Source organism: Sceloporus occidentalis, unplaced genomic scaffold (genome assembly GCF_023333645.1).
Source record: "Sceloporus occidentalis isolate IW3139 unplaced genomic scaffold, rSceOcc1.0.p SCAF_2, whole genome shotgun sequence".
In the NCBI taxonomy this organism is placed as follows: Eukaryota; Metazoa; Chordata; class Lepidosauria; order Squamata; family Phrynosomatidae; genus Sceloporus; species Sceloporus occidentalis.
In genome coordinates this window covers 262,806,418-262,831,841 of record NW_028316982.1, presented here as the reverse complement: position 1 = coordinate 262,831,841, position 25,424 = coordinate 262,806,418, and the positions used below count along the sequence as shown (strand labels likewise).

General features: G+C 39.4%; 1 protein-coding gene across 11 annotated transcripts in view; it reads right to left on the bottom strand.

The window, feature by feature from the left end:
- PICALM (phosphatidylinositol binding clathrin assembly protein) overlaps nucleotides 1-25,424 on the bottom strand; it is an 82,675-nt gene that overhangs the window by 44,253 nt on the left and 12,998 nt on the right. For all 11 annotated transcript variants that reach the window (XM_089512885.1, XM_089512881.1, XM_089512886.1 and 8 more), the window contains exon 2: nucleotides 2,817-2,959. In XM_089512885.1, the coding sequence (XP_089369011.1) occupies nucleotides 2,817-2,959 (143 nt within the window). The remainder of the gene's footprint in view (nucleotides 1-2,816; nucleotides 2,960-25,424) is intronic.

Here is a 25,424-nt window from a genome sequence, read left to right as displayed (position 1 = left end):
GACATATTTCAGAGAGTGATGTGGCACCATTGTTCTGCAAACATACTCAACAACCCCTCCTTTCCAACAGGGAATATCACAGTCTATGAGATAAATTAGCATAGGCAACATCAGACCAGCAAAATCAAAGTTCTTCCTGTATATATAACACAATTGCCTGGATTCTTGCAAGTTATGCCCATGCCTATGATGACGTGAAACTGAACGAATATGGCAGACCCATGGCTTTTCCTTCTGATCCCCCCACCCCAGATCTTGGACTATTGTGATTGTTCTGGAACCAATTTTTGCTGAACTTTAGTATACAAATATTTAATAAAGAAAACATTACTTTCTGAGAAGTGGAAGCCAAATTAGATGGAACAAATGCACAAGTCACATTAGGCATAAAAAGAGATTATTTTCTATACTATCGCCACTTATAAAGCAGTTACGCTATATGAAGCATGGAATTTAAGTCACTGTATTAAAGACAGGCTACAGCATGTGTGCCATCATGTACAGTTGGTCCTTCGTATCTGTGGGGGTTCCATTCCAGGCCCCCTGTGGATGCCAAAAACCATGAGACCTCAAGTCCCATTGGCTTTAATGGTGTTCCGTGAGCGCTGCCACAGCGGTGCAGCCACATGCATACACTGCCACTGGGGTGAATGGGACTGGGCCTTCTGCGGATGCTCAAATCCGTGGATGGAAAGCCTGCAGTTGGGACAGGCAGACTGTATGTGGAAACTGATTAAAACACAGGGTGGTTTATTGCTGTATTAACATACCTAGATACCAATATCAAGATAAATACCTAGATACCAATCATCTTTCTCTAGTCTGACTTTGAAATGACAGGTTATACTAAAAGCAGACAACTCAGAATTTGAAACAGTAAGATAACAAATGTTCCCCAAGATTTAAGAGCACACACAAAGTACCTCTGAGTCGAGAGGTACCAGGGCATTGGTATCTATAGCCTACATACTCATGTTCAGTGTCTACCTCCTTTATTGCTCAGTTTCAGTAAGACTCTTGTTAACAGTGAGTTAGAGGGATACAGTCTGACTTGGTATAAGGCTGCGTCATGTGTACATCCATCTAACTAAAGGAAATGTTAGTATGTAGAGAGTTCTTGTAGCACCTTTGAGACTAAATGAAAGAAAGAAGTTGGCAGCATGAGCTTTCATATATTCAGTCTACTTCCTCAGATGCTTAGTCACTAAAACTACATGAGGTATGACCAAACTCGAAAATAAGGGAAACCCTAGCATTCGCCAGAAGTTATAGGCCATACATGCAAGATTCTATAGATCCTAAGTAAGATGTAATTATTTTTGAGGCAGTTGCCAAGTAATTTATTTTCATCAGATTTAGAAGGAAGCCATTTTCCCTCCATCTCTGCTGGCAGAAGTCATACACTCTTTTTCTGTGGCAACAGAAACAGTATACATAAGGAATGTTAATCTTCTTGACTTGACCTAATTATCATATAAACACTTGCAGCTCTGCTTTATTTTATATGATACCTCATTAGTCCCATAAATCTTTGTATACATTTTCTGTAACTTCTCATTTGTTGCAGGTATTTCCAGTGTAGCGATTTGAGAGCTGGACTATGATTCTGGAGGCCAGGGTTCAATTCCCAGCTTAGTCATGAAACCCACTGGATGGTATGTAATTAAAAATAATAATAATTGTAAACCATTCTGAGAGCCTTTAGGGCTGTAAATAAATAATAAATAAATATTAAATAATGTCACTTGCTCTCAGCCTCAGAGGAAGGCAATGGCAAACTCCTCTGAACAAATCTTGCTAAGAAAACACCATGATCAGTTCATCTTAGGCAGGGATGTCCAAACACTTGCCCTCCAGGTGTTTTGGACTTAAGCTCCCAGAATCCCAGACCATTAGCCAAGATGGCTGAGGCTTCTGGGAGCGGAAGTCCAAAAACCTGGAGGGCCAGAGTTTGGACATCACTGATCTTAGGTCTCTTTAAGTTGGAAATGACTTGAAGGTATACAACAACAACTTCAATATACCAGTAGGTGTTCTCAAAAGTAACAAAAACAATTTTAAAATATAGTAGGGTGTGTTTCTTTGTTTTTTTACTAATATCTGTAGTAATTTCAGACTGAGGTGAGCACTTGTGGCCCTCCAGATATTATTGGGCTGCAATCCCTTTCAATTGGCTATGTGGGCTAAAACTGACAAAAGCTGTAATTTAATATCATGAAAGCCACAGATGCCCATTTATCCTTTAACCAAGGGGATAGGCAAGTGTACAAGTGCCTCGCACCACCACCCACAACAGTGTTCCCAAATACTCTATCTGAATCCTCCTTCAAATGGTGACTTGGCATGATGTTACATTACTTTCTGTCACTATTTTGAAAAGGTTCACTAACCAGAATAGAAGTATTTAGGAGTTCTCTGGAGTTCTGAGGGACCCTTGTGTGGACTGGGGGTATTTTTGCATATTTTCACCTTGGTTGTCTTCATATTGCATATGTACTCCATGCAATGTTTGGGTAAGTGCTGGGAAAATGTGCCAACTCTTTTAAATCAGCTTCAGGAGCCTCAAAAGTGAGTCCAGAGGCTGCATGCCATCGTAGGCTACAGTTTGCACACCCTTGTGTTTGACCAATATATAGCCTTGTCTCAGACATGTAAATGGTCTTTTAACAAACATTAAGGCCTTCCTCTGCAACCTTCACACTCTTAGACTACTTTTAAACACCAATCACTGTCCCTAAAGACAGCAAAAAAACAAAAAACAGTTTACACTGGGAAAGCCAATTCTAAAGTTTTAGTGACCAGCATTAATCAGTTACCTCATTTCCATACACCATTAGATGGTGAGTTGTGATGAGCGACTTAAATACCACTACCCAGCTACTGTTCATTGTCCTTTCAAACAAGCTGTCCGCCAACTGTGGGATATTTACATTCATTTCATTTGTGCACTGTATTAAATCTGCAACATAAAAAACAACAGCATATTATTATTATTTCCTCTCTCTCTCTCTCACTAATATATATATAATTTTATTCAGTTTTCCTACATATTATTATTTCAAATAAAAAGCCACCAGGTCAGGTCAATGGAAGAGTGGGGAAATTCTCCAAACGTCTCATGGATAAGAAAGAGGACATATGTGTGAGAGTGCTCTCTGAAAAGCATCTTCTGATGGTGTTGGCTACTTGTATTGTGAACAATATTAGCTTTGTGTACACACTGGCATCTGCAATCCATAACAAGGAATTCCCCTAAAGCTGAACTGCTGCAGAAAAAACTACCCGAGGAAAGGCAGTTTGGAAAGATTCAAAATTTATCTGCACAGCATTAACCCAAGGCTTTAGAATAAGATAAGAATTGCGAGATCTAAGGTGTTTCTGGTTTTTGATTTAGTTTATTCTGAAATGACATGAGGAGAAGGACTAGTAAAGTTTTAATAAAATTATAAACATCATAAATAATTTCTATCCATTCTCAACACTAAATTTTAAGATCCATTAGAACTTCTGGGTGTTAATCTCAAGTACAACAACAAAAAGAGCACTTTATACAGTACATAATTATTATACATTGCTATTTTACAGTACCAATTATGATAAAAATGGTCTTTAAAATTTATGGCCATCAACCCCCCCTCCCAAAAAAAAAAGCAGCACAGTAAATTACAAACAAAAAGATGATAAAATCCAGCAAGAGACTTCATTGACACCTTTTGAGACAGATCCTCAAAGACTTAAAAGAAGACATTTCTACTGATGCCTTTAACAAAGACCTTGGAATCTGTAGCCCTTTCGATATTATTGGAATAGTGGTTTAACCACATCTAGAGGGCTCCAGGTTCCTAATCCCACCTGAAGCCTGGAAAGTCTGTCCAAAAATATCACAAAGAAGGACCTGTTCCTTGTACTGTGGAGATAATGAAATAAGTAGAGGGTTCTACTGACCACAATTCTCAGGGAAGCTCATACATGAGCTCTTAAAATAAATAATCAGGTCGCAGCTCATTGTAGGCTTTACAGATAGCAAGCTGGTTTACTAATTGTGAAGACATGACTCTTGTTTCATTTTGGAAACTTGATTCTTGGAGCCTGAACAATAAGAAGGCCAGAGAAACCTCCTAGTCCTGTGGTATATGTAGCTTAAAGAAAAATGTAGTCTTCTTGGAGAAATCTAACAAGGAATAAGAGAAAGTGGATTCAGTGAGCTACACAGAGTGTGTGCAAGTCAGCTCTATGATGTCCCCAAGAACATTTGAGAGGCTCATTTACCATATTTTATTTTCAGACAGCTTGTACTAGCATTCATATCAGGATGGTGTCCAATTCTCATGCTCCCTGCCCCTAGCAGAGAAGCGTAAATAACTGAACTGGCAGATTCTACAATTCTGAACACATTTTCCTTTCCGATTCTCCAAAGTTAACCCTTCTTATAAAGCAAGAGAAAGACTGCATGAGCCCAGTGCCACTTCTAATCCCATTCCAAATATCACCCCAAGGGAGAATTAACATCTTTATAGGACCCAAGAATCATCCTCCTCAAGTTTTCCAAATAGCACAATTTTAATTTATCTCTCAAGTGCCGCATAAAATGAGCCATGGTTGGAACCATATTTGTTCACCCCAAGAGCCATTCAAACTGAACTCTTCCAGGTCCGAGCATTGAATGCACCAGTACTATATTGCAAGTATTAATACCAGTCCAGTGTGTGATCTGGCTCAAATCGACTCATGGGTGTTGGAACACTGGAGGAAAAAAAACCCAAAAATGGAGGCAAGAAAAGCCAGCTACCAGCTTTGTCATCCATTAGCAAGGATAAAGCTCAACTACACCACGACTTTCTTCAAAGTTAAGAGATTTATGTCTGGCAGCCATCAAGATGCTTAAGTGATTTAACAGATTAAAAATGTTAAAGCAGCATTACAGCCATCTAAGCTAGCCATCCTGCCAAGTTTTAGTTTAATGGCTTTAATGTTAGTGCACCCAGGAAGAAGAGGGTAAGGAGACAACGCGACAGATATGGTCTATAGGGAGGGAAAAGGCTAAGTTTCTTTTTATTCTTCCCTGGCGTGTCTATAAATGGAGTCTTACAAAAATAAAGCCTTCAAAATGCTCACTAGAAAGGTATTCGCCATTTCCTTAACCAAGCCAAACAGTTTCCTGCCCCCACCTTTCATGAATAAAAGTTAGCTCCCAGTTGCCGTCAGCTGAAGTAATTTGCAACAATTCCAACCACTGTTCAGCTCTATAAAAAGATACACTATTCTAAATTTTGCTCAAGAATTATGAGCATCTAGCTTCCAAAGACCTTTGAGGTTTTGGCCATACATAGAAGATACATGTGTGCTAATCCAAGACAAAGCTTTCTACAATAGATGGGGCAACTTGAAGCACGTTGGATTCAGATTTTAGCTCACATCCATGGGGCTTACATCATTCACACCTACAAAAATACACTGTACGTTGAACACATGCCAAAACTATTATTTGTGCTCAGTCCACATATTATCTGTATTTTCACTGAAGCCTCCCAAGTTTCACTTCATACAATGTTCCCTTTCATATGCAATCTGGAAGTGAAAGGACAGCCCTGCCTGACACATACAACTTTCCAGCCTGTGTTGAGCAAGCTAGTCACATTGCAAGAGCTCCAAAAGAATCATTTTAACAAGTATGAATGATATTATTAATCATTACCTAGTTTTTTAATAATTAAAATGGAATAAATAGCAATAAAAATAGCAAGTACATTTCTATACCGTTTCAGTGAATTAAGTAGTGTCTCAGCGGTTTACAGCTTAATTGCCCCCAACAAGCTGGGTACTCATTTTAGCGACCTATGGAGAGATGCAAGACTGAGTAGACCTTGGAGCTCTGCCTGGGATTGAACTCACAACCTTGTGGCTTGCAGTATAGGCATCTGTACAATAAAGACCTGCAGCACTTTTTTCATATACATTTTTGTGGTAAAATAAATGAAATAACCCATAGATCAAGTAAAACCAAATGCCCCATAGATCTAGGAAGCACAGTGGGTCATAAACATCAAGAAGATCACTAGAACTAGTACTACAGGTTGGATCTCCCTTGTCCAGAATTCTGAAATTTGAAATATTCCAAAACCCCAAACTTTTTTCATGGATAGCTGCAATAGTGATACTTTTGCTTTCTGATGGCTCAGTGTACACAAACCCTCTTTCATGCACAACATTATTAAAGGGATCTTGCAGCACCTTTAAGACTAATTGTGCAAAATAAATTGTAATGTAAGCTTTCATAGACTTGGACTTAGTAGACCAAGTCTGTAAACGTTTATGCTACAACTTCTTTCACACATCAAAGGTGCTACAAAATTCTTTTGCATACTGATATTCCAGACTCATACAGCTACGTCTCTGAATTCTACCAAAATTATTTAAAAACACTGTACTGTATAAAATTGCCTTTAGTCTATGTGTACAAGGTGTATATGAAACATGTGTGTATATAAATTGTGTATACAGGCTATGTGTATAAGGTGTTTATATAAATTTAGTGTTTAGACTTGAGGCTCATCTCCAAGATATCTCATTATGTACATATATGAAAATAAAGGTATTCCAAAATCTAAAAAAACAAAAATCTAAATTTCAATTCAAAACACTTCTGATCCCAAGGATTTTAGATAAGGTATATTCAACCTGTAACAAGATCTGCCCAGCTGCTCTATGTAATGACCCCAAAACTATTAACTGGATATCATTATCCTCCACTTTGCCCAATTTCCTCCCATACTCTGCTCCCTTTCTCAAACTACTAATGCTTTGCTATAGGAGATTGGGGGTGGGTGGGTGAGAGGGACAGACAGCAAGATGTGCAAAACAGTGCACTATTAATCTAAAAATTGCAAGCCTGGGTCATTCCTAGGCCCAGCCCTCTCAGATGTTTATCCTGTAAGTGCCTCATTCCCTTGGGAAAGGAAGCCCTTCCAAAGTTCAAAAACCTGAACGAGAAATCATCAACCCTGACTGGAAGATCTTCAGGATCTCAGGGCTTACAAATATGCCATAATAGTAAATGATGCACTTTACAGGGAACCATTTGATACAGCTAATGAAAAATGCATATAAAGCTTCTGGCCCTGAGCACACAGTGGAATCATGAAGTGAAAACTGTAATTATGAAGCAGCCATCACAAAGTAGTATTTCACTAGCAATGTCACTCCGAACCTAGAATTGACAATTTCTACACACTTAGCTGCAGCTCCACATTTTCTGCAGCCAAGAAATTTCATCCCTATTTACACTCTTTGTGCAAAGAGCTGTAGAGAAATCAAAATCTTGCTCTTGATTTCGACCTACTGCCATGGAAACATCGGTCAGCAATTCTATATTAGCAATCAGTTTATCGACTGAAAGTGAGAGGGGTAGGCAAAGATTAGCCAGAGACAACGCATATACGTTTGCCAGCCAATCTTTAGAATCTGTAAATTAGACAGTGACACACCTCCATGTTTACTGGAAATTTCTATGTATCTAGGCAAAGAAAGCATTAGATATATTTGCAAGCATTTGATAACAAAAATAATGTTCCATTCAAGCAGGCTGGTCTTCAGAAGTGGGACAGAGGAAGCTTGGTTGATAATACGTTGCGCTTTTAAGCTTAATGTCTGTCCAGTTCTTCCAACATCCTGGTAGTAGGTACAATGGAAATTACCAAGTAGGAGCACACCTAGACACAAGTAAAAGCTAGCTCCTTAGCTGCCCCCCCCCCCCAAACTGAAGCATGCATACACATGAACTCCATGAAAATGCAATAATTCGAAAAAATTTAAAAGTGAGCAAATGTTACTTAAAACAGACAAATGATCTGAACTGCAGAGGTTCATTGGAAGGAATCAACTACTGCACATATTTACATGTTACATAATTTTTTAAAAGGTGATGAACGTCAAACGAACAGCCCATATCAGTCTACTCTGCCTTTACATTTGGCCCTTTGAACTTCATGGCCTCTATTAATTTAGCTACACCTTGATTTTATCTATGCATTATCTCACTTTTGTGGGGGATAATAAGCCAGGCAAGAAACTAAAGGGATGCCACTGTCCAAAGAGCAGCCTAAATGTAAGACAACTGTACAGCTGCTTAAACAATTAAGTTTTTTTTAAAAAAAACAAACCACCAACATGTTTATTGCTATTTCAAAAATCCCCAGATTTACCTTTGCTCTGAGCACTATTTTTAAGGGGGAAATAAAACTTAACTAAAGAATTGCCTTGGTGTTGATCTATTACAGCTAGTGGACAGCCAGGTTACAAAACTGAAGTCTGTCTATAGAGTCGCCATAAGTCAGAAATGACTTGAAGGCACACAACGACACCACAAAGATAGCCTTGTTTCACTCACTGCACCATCTCAAACAATTACCAAGATTATAATATAAATGCCTGTTGTGTAAATAATGGTGGCTTTTTGAGACTGCACCATAAATCCACAATGGCTGTTGAGCAACAGCTATTGTCATAATGGTTGAAGGGAGCCTCTGAGCACCAGTTGATGGTGGACCAGAGTACCAGTATGCAACCAAGTACCAGTGCCTGGTGGACACTGTTGCCTTCATGATCTATTTGTGGGATTCCCAGAGGCATATGATTAGTCACTGTGAACAACAGGATCCTAGAACAGAACCTCTGTCTGATCCAACAGGCCTCTTCTTAAGTTCAAAGAAGGCAAGCATAAGAGGCAGTGGACTTTCCATTCTAGTGGAAACATGCACAAATATACTTAAGATTTCCCCGTCTTCTAGATGTATCTGGATGGAGTCTAACTTGATCAGACATTCAGCAGATCTCACTAAAGCAAATGAACCAAATTTTCCAAAGAATGAAGTAGGAGTATGCACAAAGGTCATACTATATGGTTAGTATGTTAGTGTTAACCTACCTAGCTGCATTTTTGGAGCTGTATGTTCTCCTTCCGTGTCCACTTATTACTCAAATAAATGGTGAATCTTGATCATCTCTTTCTGCCAGAATTCACCAGATTTCCACCCAAGATCACCCAAATACCATATAACCAGGGAAGTGAGCTGGAAGGTTATGGACTAGTGCTCTACTTTTTATCACTAGTTCTTCTATTAATTTTTTTTAAAAAAAACTGGTGTGGCAGAAAATGCTAACTGGGATAACTTTATGCGCCTTTCAGTTCTACCTTGCAGCTCAAAAGCAAGTAATCAAGATACAACTACTGAAAGTAATTGCTTATCGATGCTTTTGACAGGAAAATGAACAGCATATCAGAATTCTGCTGCTTTCTATTTTGGCCCAATAGTGAGGTCAATCCAGGTTAATATGCTTTTTTTCATTTTAAATATTTCCACTTTAAATATTATTAAAATACTGAAGGCAACATCATTGACACATTTTGGAATCAACACATTTTAGATATAAACTAAAGTCTAATGATTATTATTTATTATTATTACATTTACAATTGTAATTATTATTACAATTTCTGTTTGAACAAGGGATACACAGATGATACACAAATGGAACTTAAGAAACCAGGGAGATGTCATCAGATAAAAAATATATATCTAGGCAGAAAAAAACACAAATTTATGTGGTTTACCAAAACAACAGAACCATCAAAGATGCAAATGCAACAATGCACATTCCTAAAACACTTGTCCTCCTGAGATTGTTCTGGCTAAATTTTATCTAGGAAGAAGACAAACAACATTTCCAGTGGTTAAGTGGCAGAGGAAAGGTAGACTGTGTCAGTCCTAAATCCAAATACCAGAAAAACACAGATGACAGAACACTCATCTGATCAAAGTTTATTTCTCTTCCTGTGATTAGAGAAAGGGAATGCATACCTTAGTGTTAATTATAAGCCTTTCAGTAGTTGTAATATAGCATTTTTGCACAATCCAAGCAGGTAGGTATTGCAAGTAAATATGCCTGGAGTTGTTCATCCCTTGAAAGGTAAGATTCATTCTTTCCCTTGAGAGGCACTCTCTCGCACACACAAGTTTACATTTTAAATGGTATTTAAAGTCCAGTGTGTTCGTATGATTCATTGTTTGGATGCATTAGCTATTGTGTTTGTTGTCTGAATAGTCCATATCCCAGCAAAAAGAGGGGGAACTCCATTAGGGGAGAGGGTAAAAAGACAGTATTATAGTTGTTTGACGAGGAAGAGGATAACCTGACTTCAAATGCCCAATAAAATTAGCAACTCCATAATAAACATCACACTTAAGAGGAACACACAATGATAACTGCGTGACCATTTTTGCCTCATTTTAAGTTGTTTTCTCTTCACCCCATTCTCCATTAATACAGAGATCTGAATTATGTTTAACTCTGTCAATTCAAAATTAGTCTGTAAAGTATCATCCCCTCCCTTTGCAGTTCCTGTGCCCCTCAACAAATCTGATGGATTACGGGGGAAGTGACAGATCATATCTCTCTACTATCTGAGTTCTAAAGTTTTTGAGGAAGGGCTTTCTCTTGGCCCCACTACCATCACAGGTTCGGCTGGTGAGGACAGGGGAGACAGCCTTCTTGGTTCCCAGGCTATGGAATTTTCTGTTCTCCTTTTGCGCCCACAGGCAAAGAGCTTCTTATTTTAACAGGTCTTCAGCTTTTAACAGGTTGGGATAGTACAACATGAAGGTTTTAATGTGCTTTTTACTGTTTATGTTAATGTTTTTAAGTGGATTTTATTTTCATTTTTGTATTTCAGACATTTTGTATTTATCATATGACGTGAGCTGCTTTGGGGTCCCATATGAGAGAACAAGCAGTATATACATTAAATAAATAATAAAAATCAATAAGCAAAGCTGGAATGTCCTGCTGTGTAAATGGAAGCTTACTCACATAATGTTGCTTATCACCCTTTGCACCTCATACAACAAGGCAGAATAAGGCCAAAATGCAATAGAATAAAATGATTTCTAAAGCTCCATCTTGCAATACTACAGGAGAGATATCGTCCTCTGCTCTGACCATATCTCTCCTTTGTTGTCATCCCTTCATTGGCTCCCCCTACCTTTCCGTATTCAGTATAGGCTCCTGTTGTTGAATTTTAAAGCCCTTCATGGGCTGGCCCCTCCTTATTTATCAGACCTTCTTTCTCCTCACTTTCCCACTCAGGCCCTCCATTCTGGTAGTCAAGGTCGGCTGTCTCAGCCCAGGATTTTCTCTGCCCCGTCCCAGATTCGTCCCTTTTCACTTGCTGCCCCTCACTCCAGGAACCTTCTTCCCCCACGAGCCTCACGGGTCAATCACTTCTTTAACTAGTTCAAAACTGAGTTGAAGACCAGCCTGTTCAGAGAAGCGTTCCCAGGCACTGCGTGACTATTATTTGCTATTTGACGTTTTTAATTTGTTGCCTGTATTGTTATGTATTATTTATATGTATTATGCTACTATTTCTTAGATTGTACACCATGGGCAGGATTACTCGCATCTATTTTATTGTTTGTATGTACAGCGCTGTGCAAATCTACAGCACTATATAAATAAAGCATAATAATAATAATAATAATGCATGTAACCCGAGTTAATGGAAAATAAAATAAAATAAAAAATAAATGTCATATCAACTAAAGCATGGTTCCATTTCAATATAATAACATAATATACTTATCTAATTGAAGTACTGCATCTCAGGTTTTGTGACATGGTTTAAACATATTACTAATACCACAGTTTTCCAACCTTTTCCCATTCCAGCCACAGAATGACTGCCCCCACATCATGTATTAGCCCACCGCTCTGTCCTTGTTATATTTTTATTGTGTTTTTTAATTGTGTTTTTAATAGATATTTTAATTGTAACATGTTTAATCCTGTTTTAAGGGGGGGGGGAATTTGGGACATAATGTTGTAAATGTGGATATTTTAATATGTTGTGAGCCGCTTTGATTGTCTAGTTACAGAAAAGCGGGATAAAAATAAAAGTTTTATTTTATTTTTTTATTTATTATTTTATTTAGTCTTAAATTCTTGGTTTGTTTTCCCTGCCATATACATAGTCAGTCTGTCCAGCCATATTTCTTCTGTGTATCTTACCATCTCATTTCTCTTGCCTTTTCCAAGTTCCACAATTCAATTGAATGGAGGTGAATCAGGAGGTACATTTCAACAGGCTAGGGGGGTGTTTTCACTGGCTTATACTCTGTGTTACAAATTGAATCCAAGGTATAGCGTTCCTATTAGAAACCGAATTAACTCTAGAACAGTTCCAGAGTAACCCGCAATCGTTCCCACTAAAATCCGAATCGTAAACCGGATTTTTATTTAATCCGTGTTAATGGCGTATAATCTGGGTTAAAAAATTAGAAGGGTCGAACCTACAATTTTTCCTTGATTCGGGATAGGATTCGGAGTATTTAAATAGGAACGTTTTGGCCTTTGAATCGGGTCAACTGGATGGGAGGAGCGGAGCGCGATGGGCTGGCCTGGGGGTGTCACCCTCTTTGGTCTCTTTCTGCATCGCCAGCGCCATTTTCTTCCATTCGCATAATAGCCTTTCCTCCGGTGGATTGCAACCTCCCCTCTGCTCCTCTTTCATAGACCGATGTGTGAGGAGAGCCATTAAACACCATTTTTAACTATTCTTTTTTTCTTTTTCACCTCTGCCTGAGCAGCAGATGGGCTTTGGAGGAACTATGGAATGGGTTTTGCAGGACATATCCCCACTTCATGGCTCTCCAGACAGCCCTGGGAGCAATCTTCCCCAAAGATTCTCTCCCCGTGGGGCAGCCAAAGCGAATTTGGGGCTACCGAGGCTCTTTCCAAAGGAACTATGGGATGGTTGTGTTTGTTGTGTTTGTAAGACATTCATCCTCCTCTGCCAGAGAGTGCTGGTGCCATAATAAACTACCATTCCCAGGATTCCCTAGCACTGAGTTATGGCAGTTAATATGGGGAGACACAGAAGAGGATGAATAAGCACCTCCTGATTGGCTCTTTAAAAAAAAACAACCGCGAAATTTATAACGAATTAAAAACGGCCAGGTAGTGGGAACACAGGTACAGGCTACATCGGTGTATGTTACTCCGAATTAATGTGACGTCATGATGACGTTGCTTTGATTGACAGCCGAAACAAGTGAATGTGAACGAAAAAGTAACAAAACCGGTTTAAATATACACCGATTCATCCTTGAATGGGGACGAAACAGGGTCAATTACAACGAATTAAAATAAAACGTTAAGTAAATGGGAACAATACAAATAAAGCGAATTGAAAAGCGGGATAACACTCGCTGTATTTTGAATCGCTTTAAAATGAACCGCTGTATTTAAATTCGTTTTAAATCACAAGTGAGAACACCCCCCTAGAAAGAACAGCAGCAGCTACCACATGCCCCTGAATCCAGGAATGCTGAGCAACATTCAGCTTTCCCCACTGATGAACAGATTATGGTGACTACAATTCTCCATAAAGAAGTGGAACTGGTCACAAATAACATTTTTCATTCTCTGATGAGGGTACAAATAGGCAGAAGGCAACAGTTGGCCTTAAAGAGTTGGATACATCTGCTCTAGAGATCCACTTAAGCCCAAATATTTTCCAGATCTATAATATTTGAATGGGCATTTCAAGAGCAGTCAATAAACATGGCAGTTCTAACAGCTTAATAAGCATTTTATACCCCCTTTTCAGCCTTTGAAAGACTCCATGTTGGCCTGTGACTACAGAACAGGTATATTAAATACAGCCAATATGTCTTCTGAGTATTCAGTTGGAAGCAATTACAGTATTTTCCAATCTTTGAAAATAGCAGAGACACATCAATATGGAAAACTATTTAGTTTAATAGCCAGAACAGTCACTAGTTACATGCTCATATTGTTTAATGATTCCATCAGGTTTTAACATTTTGCAGTTGGACTGTGTTAGGTAGATAGCAATACACTAACATTCACAACATCTGACCACCTTATGCCTGGATATATGTTTTTGTTTTCAAATTATGAATACTGTTATTCGGAAGAGACATCATAGAGTGTGACTGTGGTGGGATTCCACTGGGGTACAATGGCAAGCCTAGGTTGCATCCCAGTGACTTGGGTGTAGCACAGAACTAGGAAAATACTTCAGATACTGTAAATTGCCCAGTATTTTTATTAATACTGAATCTCTTTCAAACCTTTTACAGACACATTTTTTTACTGTTGGGTTAGGCAAGCACCCAAAATTCACAGACCTAGTTTGCAATGGATTACCAATTCCCTCACCCAGTACCAACACCATGCTGAATGTCATGTGCACAGAGAATCCAGAAGGGAAGTCATAACATCACTGTCTTCTTGGTTATCCACCCAACTCTACCCCACCACAATTAATCAGCATGAAACTAGATCAGGGGTAGGCAACCTTTTTGAGCCGGGGGCCGGGTTGCTGTCCCTCAGACAACTGGGGGGCCAAAGCCAGGGGGGTGGAGTTTCCACCCTCTGGGGGCGGGGCTGCATGCTGGGGGTGGAGCTTCCACAATCCAGGGGCGGGGCCACATGCTCCGCCCCCGGAGTGATAACAATAATAATAATAGTTCCAAGCATGGAAACTACTACAAAGCAATTCAAAAAAAAAAAAAGGAGAAGAAAAAGAAGAAGAAAGCATGCACACTGTCTCAACCCAGAAAGGCACAAGGTGCTGAGAGGGGATTTTGCACACACACACACACACACAACGCCTGTCTCTCACACACACAACCTCCCCCTGTCTCTCACATACACCCTCTCTCACACAACTTGCTCTCTCACACACACAACCCACTTCTCTCTCAGACATACACACACCAAGCCCTGTCTAACACACACAACCACCCCCTCTCTCACATACACAACCCACTTCTCTCTCTCTGTGTGTCTCACACATACACACACACAAAACCCATCTCTCTCTCTCACACAACCCACTTTTATCTCTCCCTCTCACACACAACTCACTTTTCTCTCTCTCATACACACATACACAACACATCTCTCTCTCACATACAACCTCACCTTCTCACACAACCCACTCTCACACAGACATACACAACTCTTTCTCTCTCACACACACACACAAAACACACCTCTCTCTCTTACATACACACTGCTCTTACACATACATACACACAACTCCTCTCTCTCTCTCTCTGCCCCTCCTGCTGTAAAATGAGAGGAGGCCCCTCACAGGCCGGGAAGGAGGCAGGAGACGCCCGCGCTGGGGTCCTCGCCGGCTCTTTCCAGGCTTCTGAGGGGCCTCCAAGCCCCTCAGAGGCCGGGAAGGAGGCGGAGGACGCCCGCGCTGGGGTCCTTGCCGGCTCTTTCCAGGCTTCTGAGGGGCCTCCAAGCCCCTCAGAGGCCGGGAAGGAGGCGGAGGACGCCCGCGCGCGCGTCCTCGCAGGCCCCTTCCCGGCTTCTGAGGGGCCTGCGCGAGAGGCTCAAGGCCCCGCGCAGCTGCCCCGTGGGGCCTTTGGCGGCGGCAATCGGCAGCAGGACCGAGCAGGGGCCGGTCCCAACGGCTCGGCGGGCCACATGCGGCCCGTGGGCCGTAGGTTGCCTACCTCTGAGCTAGATCAACAGTAATCACCTAGCTGTCAAGAAGATTCTATTGGGGGGGGGATCATCCAAAGTAGATTTTATGCACTACAGAGTTGCAAGGAAGTCCAAGTGCTATTACAAGCATCACACCATAGTAGATCATTGTCCATATGATGCAAGGGAATACACTTGACACTACAGTGGTACCCCGGGATACGAATGCGCCGCCTTACGAAATTTCCGGGTTACGAAAAAAATCCATTTAAAAACATTGTTCCGGGTTACGAAGGTTATTTCGGGTTACGAAGAAAAATTTGGTGCTTTTCGGCGCGATTTCACACGGAATCGCGGCTTTCGCTATTAGCGCCTATGGGCTTTTCGGCTAGCGAAAGTTTCCGGGTTACGAAAGCGGCGGCGGAACGAATTAATTTCGTAACCCGGGGGCCGACTGTACTTTCAATCAATTTGTAGTCCAACTAGTTTAATACTATCTATCTTAACAATTCAAGTGGAGTGGTTGCTTCAGGATTTCAGAAAGAAGTCTCACTCAATTCTCAATGGAGATACTGGAGAGTAAATTAAATTAAAAACCCCAATCCATTCAGTTTCTAAAGGTCTGGTGGCATAAAAATGTTTTGACTTGCTGATAGAAGAAGAGCAAGGAGGGGGCCATCCTGCTTTCTCTAAGGAGAGAGTTCCAAAGTCTGGGAGCAAGTGCTGAGCAGCCTTACACCCTTGTTCCCACCAAACAAGCCTACGAAGGTAGTGAAACAGAGAGAAGGGCCTCTATAAATTATCTTAGATCTCCAACGGGCTCATAAAGGGGGATATGGTCCTTCAAATAACCTAGACTCACACTGGATGGGGTCTGTAGGACAAAATCAACACTTTGAATTGTGTCCAAAAAAGTGGAGCTGTTGCAAACAAGGGAGTTATGTACTTCCTACAGCTAGCCACAGTTCACAACCTGGGTGCAGCTTTTTGAACCAACTGAGGTTTGCTGAAACCTGGGCCTCCGGGCTCAGAGTTGAACCAAGGAATTCCCCCAAACTGCAAACCTGAGTTTTCAAGGGGAGTGTAACCCCATCTAAAGAGATAGCATGATGCAGTGGTTTGAGTGCTGGATGACTCTGGAGACCAGGGTTCAAATCCTGGCTTGGCCATGTAAAACCACCTGGTGACCCTGGGGAACTCACACTACTTTAGCCTCAGAGGATGGAAGTGGCAACCTCCTTCTACAGCAACTTGCCAAGTAAACCCCATGATAGCTTCAACCTTAGGGTCACCATAAGTCAGAAATGACTTGAAGGCACACAACAACAACCCCATCTAATACAGGCTGAATCCCCATTCCTATATCTGCCTTCCAGCTGACCAGGAGTTAATCTTATCTACACTGAGCTCCAATTTGTTGAACCTCAGGCACCAGGTTAGCAAAGAAACCAGGCATCAGTTAGCAAAGAAACATCTTTGTTGGAATTAGGTGAAAAGGTGTAATAGAGCTGGCTATCACTGGTATAATGGTGACATCTGATGCCTGAACACTGGACAAATTCTCCCAGAGCTTTCATGCATGTTAAAAAGCATAGGGGAGAAGACAGAACCATGAGGAACTCCAAAGGCCAAGAGCCAAGGAGTCGAGCAGGAACCTCCTGGCATCATCATCTGAGAGCCCCCTCCAGGAAAGAATGAAGCTACCACAGAACAGTACCTCTAAGCCCCAGGCCAGGGAGGCAACTCAGATTAATACAATCGTCAATGATACCAAAAGCCACTAGGAACTTCACCGGAAACAGAAACACACTCCTTTGTCCAGTACCAGCATAGATCATCCACAAAGGTGGTCAAGGCTGTTTCTGTCCTATAACCTGGCATGAAAACAGACTGAAATGAATCTAGATAATCTACCTCATCTAGGAACTCCTGGAGTTGAGGAACCACCACAGGCATTCCAAATGTTGAATTGTTAATAGGATAATGCAGCATGTCACCTAGCCATCAGCTTTATAAGTAAAATTATTCAACCATCACAATCATGATTATTAGTCCCTCTTCTAATCTCTTCACTCGTGTTCTTCCTCCTCATGTGGTAGACAACCTTTGTCACAACCTGTATATGGTATTCTAAAAGTCTAAGGACAACATGAAATGGGAACCAAACACTATTTCATTTTTTACTACATGCTCACTTTTAATTCATTTCTTTGAGCAGGAATTGCTTAACAAGAATTCAGATTTTATCTTACCAACCCCAAATGAGCAACACCATACAGATGACTTTGACTAGCTTTATTATTCTTCACTTTTTGTAGGAACACATAAAAATGCACACCCTTGGTTTTCCAACATCTGTGTGGAGGACTCACCAGATAAATACTGAAGTACAGGTTCATCAAGGCAATACCACCTAAAGATTTCCTTCACCTTGTCATAATTCCACAGGACAAAGTTTGTAATGTGATGTCAAAACTTGCCAAAGTTACCCAAGGATTGGCTAGTTACCAACAGTATCTTTTAATCAGGTGCACCAAGGAAATTTATCTGCCTAGCTCCCTGTGTGGTTGGAAAATGTCTCAGGAACAAATATAAAGTTTAATTAATCTTCATCAATCTTATTTTTAAGTATATTTTACTATTATCCTTTACTTGTAACTTACACAACAGCTACAAGTTTAAGGATAATTTAGGCTTCATAGCCACATGGGGTTGCTTGTTAGTTCAGTTCATAAATTCATTCACGCATGGCTATAAACACTGACTACTTTATCCAGAGGTCAGCCAAAGCTGTCTATTTAAACAGAATTATTTGATTGGCATACCATACCAAGATTTCATGCATACAATACTCCTTCTTTCAAATTTCTCCTTTGAATTATTCAAGGTGAAAGTAAGACATGGAGTGTTAACTGAATGCAGGTTAGTACAGGCAATATTTAGCATGGCAAAAAGGTGGAGTATAATGAATGGGTTGGGTGAAGTTGTGGGTGGCACACAAAGATTTGGGTTTCATGATGTGGGTGTATGCGTAACATTCTATGAAAGGTATCACGTTACAAGAGCTTTTAAGGACAACTCAAAACTTACACGACCATTGCGTATTACTGCTTGTACAGCATATTAATTAGAATCATGCATAAGCACAGTAAAATCAACAGTGAAAACTCAGCTGCCTTACACAAAAGATATGGAAAACCTGTTTTAGCTACTGATACCATTACACCCCCTCATGCTAGACCATGGAGATTCAATCACAAGAAATTAAAATATATATAATTGTCTAGGCATTCTGTTTCTCAGCAGTTGTTCATGGGAGAGCAATCCACTGGTGACAGTCTGAAATTCAGAATACACTGATATCCAAGAGCAACTGCAACTTTTACTTGATGGAGAAATATGACAATTCAATGGCACCCAAGATCTGAATTGCATTCAGCTGTAATTGCTTAGAATAGTACTAGAGATTGTATTGAGCGGGGGTGACCTCCACCCATTTTGAAGGCAGTGAAAATGGATAACTTACCATTTTTCTACAGTAAGGTGAAACAAGGGGTGCAAAACCTACCACAAGGAAGGGCATCATTTCTCCTCTTAATTGCCACTAGTTCGCAAGAAAGATTAAAAGTAGCTTGTAGCTGCCCCTCCTGTACACACTTTTAACCCTGAAACTGCCCAGAAACCTTTGGCTCAATTAAGGATTTTACATAGAATCACATAATCATAGAGTTGCAAGAGATCTCAAGGGCCATCCAGTCCAATCACCTGTTTTCTCTGATGCCTTCCACTCAGCCTTCTCCATGCGAGTTGACAGAATTCGTTGCTATTAACAACAGAAATCAGGTTTCTGGTATCATACCGACTGCTCTTATAATTCTGAGTTATTTGTTTTTATTCAAGATGGGACATCTGTTAGTAAATGAAGTTTGTTCTCTTAATTAATATGAGAATAAACAGAAGCTATAAAATCACTATGAGGATAAACAGAGGCCATAAAAATATCTCATTAGAGTTATAATTTGCTAACTAGCTTTGAACAGATGTCATTTTTAGTAATAATGAACACACTTTTCTAACAAAAACCAAAAAACCCATATAGGTTCTATTTCTGTTACTGTGGTGATCAAACTGAAGCTCTTCCACTCTTATTATTTGCCTAGTTTACTTGCCCGCAGTATTTTAAAGAACTATGAACACTGCTGTATCTTTTACAAAACTAGTTTTGGTTTGCCTATGGAACAGACACCTTCTTTAGATGGATTCATGGTACCGGCTGCCTGCTGAGATTCACCAAGTTGAGATGTGTGGCCACATTTCAAGAAGTTAAATATAATTATAGTTAACCAATAAAGTGTGACAAAAACTTAAGGGAAGAAATTTTTTTATAGCCATTATATGTCTTTTAACCAGAGACTACTAGCAAGGTTTTCTTCAGCTTGTTGCTAAATAAGAATATTAGTTTATGTCCATCTACCAAACACTAAGACATCTTTTTTGATGAAGTGCACTTGCAGTACAGCTGTGCATACTACAAGAATACTGTATATACTCGACTATAAGTTGACCTCATGTATAAGTCGAGGACAAGTTTTGGGGCCAAAATTATGGATTTTGCTATGACCCGTGCATAAATTGAGGGTAAAATTTAGGGGCATATCGCAAACAATCTAAAGGATGAAGCAATGCAAAACAATGTCAAAGAACTTATAAAATTCCAGCAGATATAATTTTGTGCTTACTCTTAAGGTTGGATGGATGAGAGAGTAGAGGGGGTCAGTACTTCACATATTGCTTTTCATCAGGAGATGGTTCCTTCTTTTAACTAAGAATTAAGACACAGTTCTTACATTGACCCATGGATAAGTCGAGTCAGTTTTTTGAGGGTCAATTTTTTAACCTAAATTTCTAGACTTATACATGAGTATATACAGCATATCAAAATATTAGCCAGTTGATAGCACTTGATAAAAAGACTTCCAAGCCATCAGTATCAGATCATCTTCTTCAAAGATGATTCACAAGAGGAAATCTACAGAACAGCATACTTTGTTTGGTGGAGGCATCTGAATTATATCCAACTAATAACAAAAATTGTGCTAATCCCAAAATGTCTGTTGTTTCATGAAAATGAATAGCCAGGAATCCACAGCAAGCCTAAGAATTCATGGCACAGTACATCATGGTTATGAAACTTACTTTCTAAGAAATGAAAGTTATCCCAGCCATTTGGAAAAGCTTGTATTCGTTCAGAACACACAGTAGCTTGGCATGTAATATTCTGGTTTTTAAAGGCAGGAAAACTGCTGGTTTTTTAGTCTTAGGATAGCAAAGAGCGGCATTCACTGAGTGACACATACCAAGAACACTAGTGCATTAGATCCAAAGCTACCAGTAACTTATCTAGCCCAAATTGCATAAGATTTAGTCTAAAATGTTATCTATCCATACAGTCAGGATAGAGAACATTTAACTTTAATTTATGTAAGTCCCGGACAGAGGAACCAAGCTGTTCAATCAGGAGATGACAAAATTGCACACTACAGTGACAACCTCTCTTTAGGAATGTACACTTTACAACACAGTTTATTGCTAATGTACAACAGACTAGTATTATTTTGAATTTATGTCAGGCAAACATTTATTCTAACTACAATGGCAGAAAAAACACACATAACAAATTTGATGTTAACTGCCTTGATCCTGAAATTCTTGTTCATAAACCGTAGTAATTAGGCATGTAAAGGTTAAGAATAAGGACTAGACCTGTGGCTCTCCAGTTGTTGCTGGCTTCTAACACACCCAACCAATAGCTATTATGCACAGTGGGGAGGTACAGAAGCTGCAGCCTGGATCCAGTGGGATGGCACCAAGACACCACCTCTGATTTAAGACCTTTTCAATATTGTCTGCTAGAAATAGTTTATTCAAGATTTACCAGTAGCAAACAGAATACAAGTCAGGTCTCCCTTATCCAAAATGCTTGGGAACAGAAGTGTTTTGAATTTTTGAGTGTTTAAATGTATTTTGAAATACCCATACGTGCATATGCATACATAATGTGGTATCTTGGAGATGGAAACCAAGTCTAAACACATATTTCATTTATTTTTCATATACACCGTACATACATAGCCTGAAAATCATTTTATAGATTGTTTTGAATATTTTTGTGCATGAAACAATGTTTGTGTACCTCGAACCATCAGGCAATGTAGGGGGCACTATCTCAGCCACCCATGAAAAAAGTTTTAGTTTATGGAGTATTTTGGATTCCCTTATCTCTGGATAAGGTAGACTCAACTTGTAATTTTGATCTGTTGGCGTCTATGTGCATAAGCCTAAAACAAGGATTTCATCATTTGCCAAAGGGAGAAGTTCTACATAAGTTTTCACATATTACCATGTACTTGAAATTCTAGAATTCAATTTCATTTTCATCTACGGTAGCTAGATAAAATTTTGATAGAATTATCCTTTAACAGTCACCGTTCCAGTACACATATTTTATCCATTATTTCATATTTCACATGAGCATATATCCAACATTTTAACTGACACTACAATATAGTCTGGAAGTATTCATTGCATTCACCTTCAATGCTGAGCTACAATGAGATTACTTATTCCCTTTTTTGACTTGCAGTGACCTGAATATGCACAAGTGTAGTTCAATAGCTGCGAACAATTTAAGTATTCCTTGTCCCTTGAGCCCCATTCCAAATATATACACACCCATCTCAAATTAGAACTATAACACTACATTTCTGTCTCAAATTTCTGAAATAAGACTCTCTTTATGGAAAAGAGATGGTGTGATTCAGTAGTAACATGGGCAATCTTGCAAATGTTACACCCTGAAGGACTGCAAGTTGCAGCCTAAATCTAAGTTATTCCTCTGATTTCTAGCCCCCCGTTGCTCCTTGGTTTTTCTTACCCTGCTAATTTAATTACCACCAGGTGAAAAGGGTACACAGCTAGATGCGCTCATCCTTTGCTAGGTCATCTGGACATGGAACAGATCAATGGCAAGAAACTTTACACAATAGCCTAGTGAAATCCTGTGGTCTTGGTGCAAAAGATGGCCTTTTCCATAACAATTGCACTATCAAGATCAGGCAGTTCCCAGTGTATTTCTTCAATCAAATGAAGATTTATTTGCATATCATAGCATTTTCTCAACCATTTCCCTCATTATAAGCACTGGCAGTCACTCCCATTTATTACTGAACAGATTTTAATCACCTTTACTATTTTTATCATTACCATCTTTTCTCACAATTGATATTTGTTTATATGCCTTTATGGGAAACTGTTTTGGGATTTTTAAAAATGAAAAGTAGTATTACAATGTCCTTCAATAACTACATACTGTACTTTGTTCCAAGACAAGAGATGTAAAAGGAACATAACCAATTATTGAAAAATTGGTGCCCACTAGAATAATGTGTGATATCTTACCCATACATTCATGGCATGTTCAAATTCTTAGCCATTTTCTTAAGTTTCAAGACACTATGCACTGCATTTTAAAAAGGGAGGAAACTGACAATCCTTTTTAGATGACACACACCTCTGAGCTCTGAGACTTATACAGTTGGCCCTCTGTATCCATGGATTCTTGATCAACATATTCAACTATCCATAGTTAGAAAATCTACTTATCTATAAGTGATATACAGATATTCCAAAAAACAAAGCTTGATTTTGCCAATGGGGACAACTGGGGACTAGAAATATGGGACACCATTGTAGTTACATTGTATTTAAAGGTACAGTACTTAAACATCCACGAATTTTGGCATCCACGGTTGGTCTTGGAACCAAATCTCAGTGGATACCAAGGGCCCACTGGATAAGCAATGTAATCAAATTTAGATTTAAAAAGTTAACAGGACAGGTTTTTATATGGAGATCGGAATCTCCATATAAAAACAATGAAATGTCATATAAACAGAAACTGAATCGGTTTTTGTGGGTTTTTCAGTCTATGTGGCCATGTTTTAGAAGAGTTTATTCCTGATGTTTCGCCAGCATCTGTGGCTTTGGCATCTTCAGAGAAACTGAATACTTTACTTCAAAGCTGTACACAAACATTTCAGAAAAATTCTTAAATGCAATTAATCAGCAAAATTCGTAATGAGGGCAAAAAACAAACAAACACCCCAAACCTGAATTTATAGTGTTTATTTTAAATAAGCAGTTACACACTCAGAAGGTTTCCAGGTATAAGATATTAAACTATAATGAACTGGAAATCTCTAAATTATTTATCCAATTTAAGTTGGATAAGACAACTACCACACACTAGAAGTTAAGGAGCAAAACATCTGGAGTGACAGGTTTTTCAGTGGCTTACAGCAGTTAAACCAACAGTAAAAGAACCTAAGTATACCATATATACTCGTGTACAAGTCAACCTCATGTATGTCAAGGAAAGGTTTCAGGTTTTACCCTTGGATTTACCCTTTATCCAGGATTTTGATATGACCTGTGGATAAGTCGAGGATAAAACTTGGGGGGCTATAAGGAAGGATGGAAAGTTGGAAATAACACTTCCATACCTCCTTCTCCTTCTCTGGACCTCTCCCAACATATTCCCAGGTGCTGGAGGAGAGGTTTTAACATTGGATTGAGAAAGAAAGCAAGTGGATTTAAATGGAATTTTTTTCCATAGGAAGCAAGGTCTTGCAAAAGGGACCAAAGAGAGAAACAAGTGTATTTAAATGGAGAGTTTTTCGAATAGGAAACCAGGTCTTGCAAAACGGACCATAGAGATATCAAAAGCCCTGGTGGCGCAGTGGTTAAATGCCTGTACTGCCTGTACTGCAGCCATTCACTCAAAACCACAAGGTTGCGAGTTCAAGACCAGCAAAAGGGCCCAAGCTTGACTCAGGCTTGCATCCTTCCGAGGTCGCTAAAATGAGTACCCAGACTGTTGGGGGCAAATTAGCTTACTTGCTAATTAGCTTACTTGCTGTTCACCGCTATGATCTTTGGAATAGCGGTATATAAATAAAAAAATCCATTGATGTTCAAGTCCCATTAAATACAATGGATAATAAAATGGTGTCCCTTATATAAAATGGCAAAATCAATGTTCTCGTCCTCTGTTTGTGTGCATTATTCACACAGACACACACAAATTTGTAATCTAACTATACATTTTTAGCTGACAAAAACACCCACCTGGTGATGGGGCAATTACACCACATTAGTGGAGTCTGATCTGTTTTAGGCAAAGGAGGGGCCTTTTCCCAAACTGGAAGTGACAGGGCTATATGAAGAAGCAATTTATTTCTTTAACAAGCAATTTGCTGCTCAAAATACCAAAACAGAAACTAAATGCTAAAGGGGAAATAATTACTTTTGGAAACTTTTACTGAGTACTTAGAGGCAAGGAAGTGGTTGATCCAGCAAAGCCTTTGCCTTTAATACACAAGGGAACAGGAAAAAATGTATCCTAATCTCCTTCAAATATCGGCAGCCACTCCCTGGCCAGCCACCTCCATGTCTCTGTGATCATGAGATTATCGCTGTAACTTGCAACCACAGTTTCAGTCATCTGCCTCAGCTTCTGAGAAAGTACAGTGGACCCTTGTTATACGCTGGGGTTTGGTTCCAAGATCCCCCGTGTATAACAAAATCCGTGTATGCTCAAGTCCCATTAAATATAATGACATAGCAAAATGGTGTCCCTTATAAAAAATGGAAAATCAAGGTTTGATATTTGAAATTTATACTTTTTTTGAACATTTTCAAACTGTGTATGCTTGAATCCGTGTATAAAAAATCCATGTATAAGAAGGGCCGACTGTATAATGAAACTGAATGATCCAAAATTAAACAGTTTTAAGGTCATTAATGCTAATCAGTTTTAGAATTTGTTAGCACTCACCAGTTTA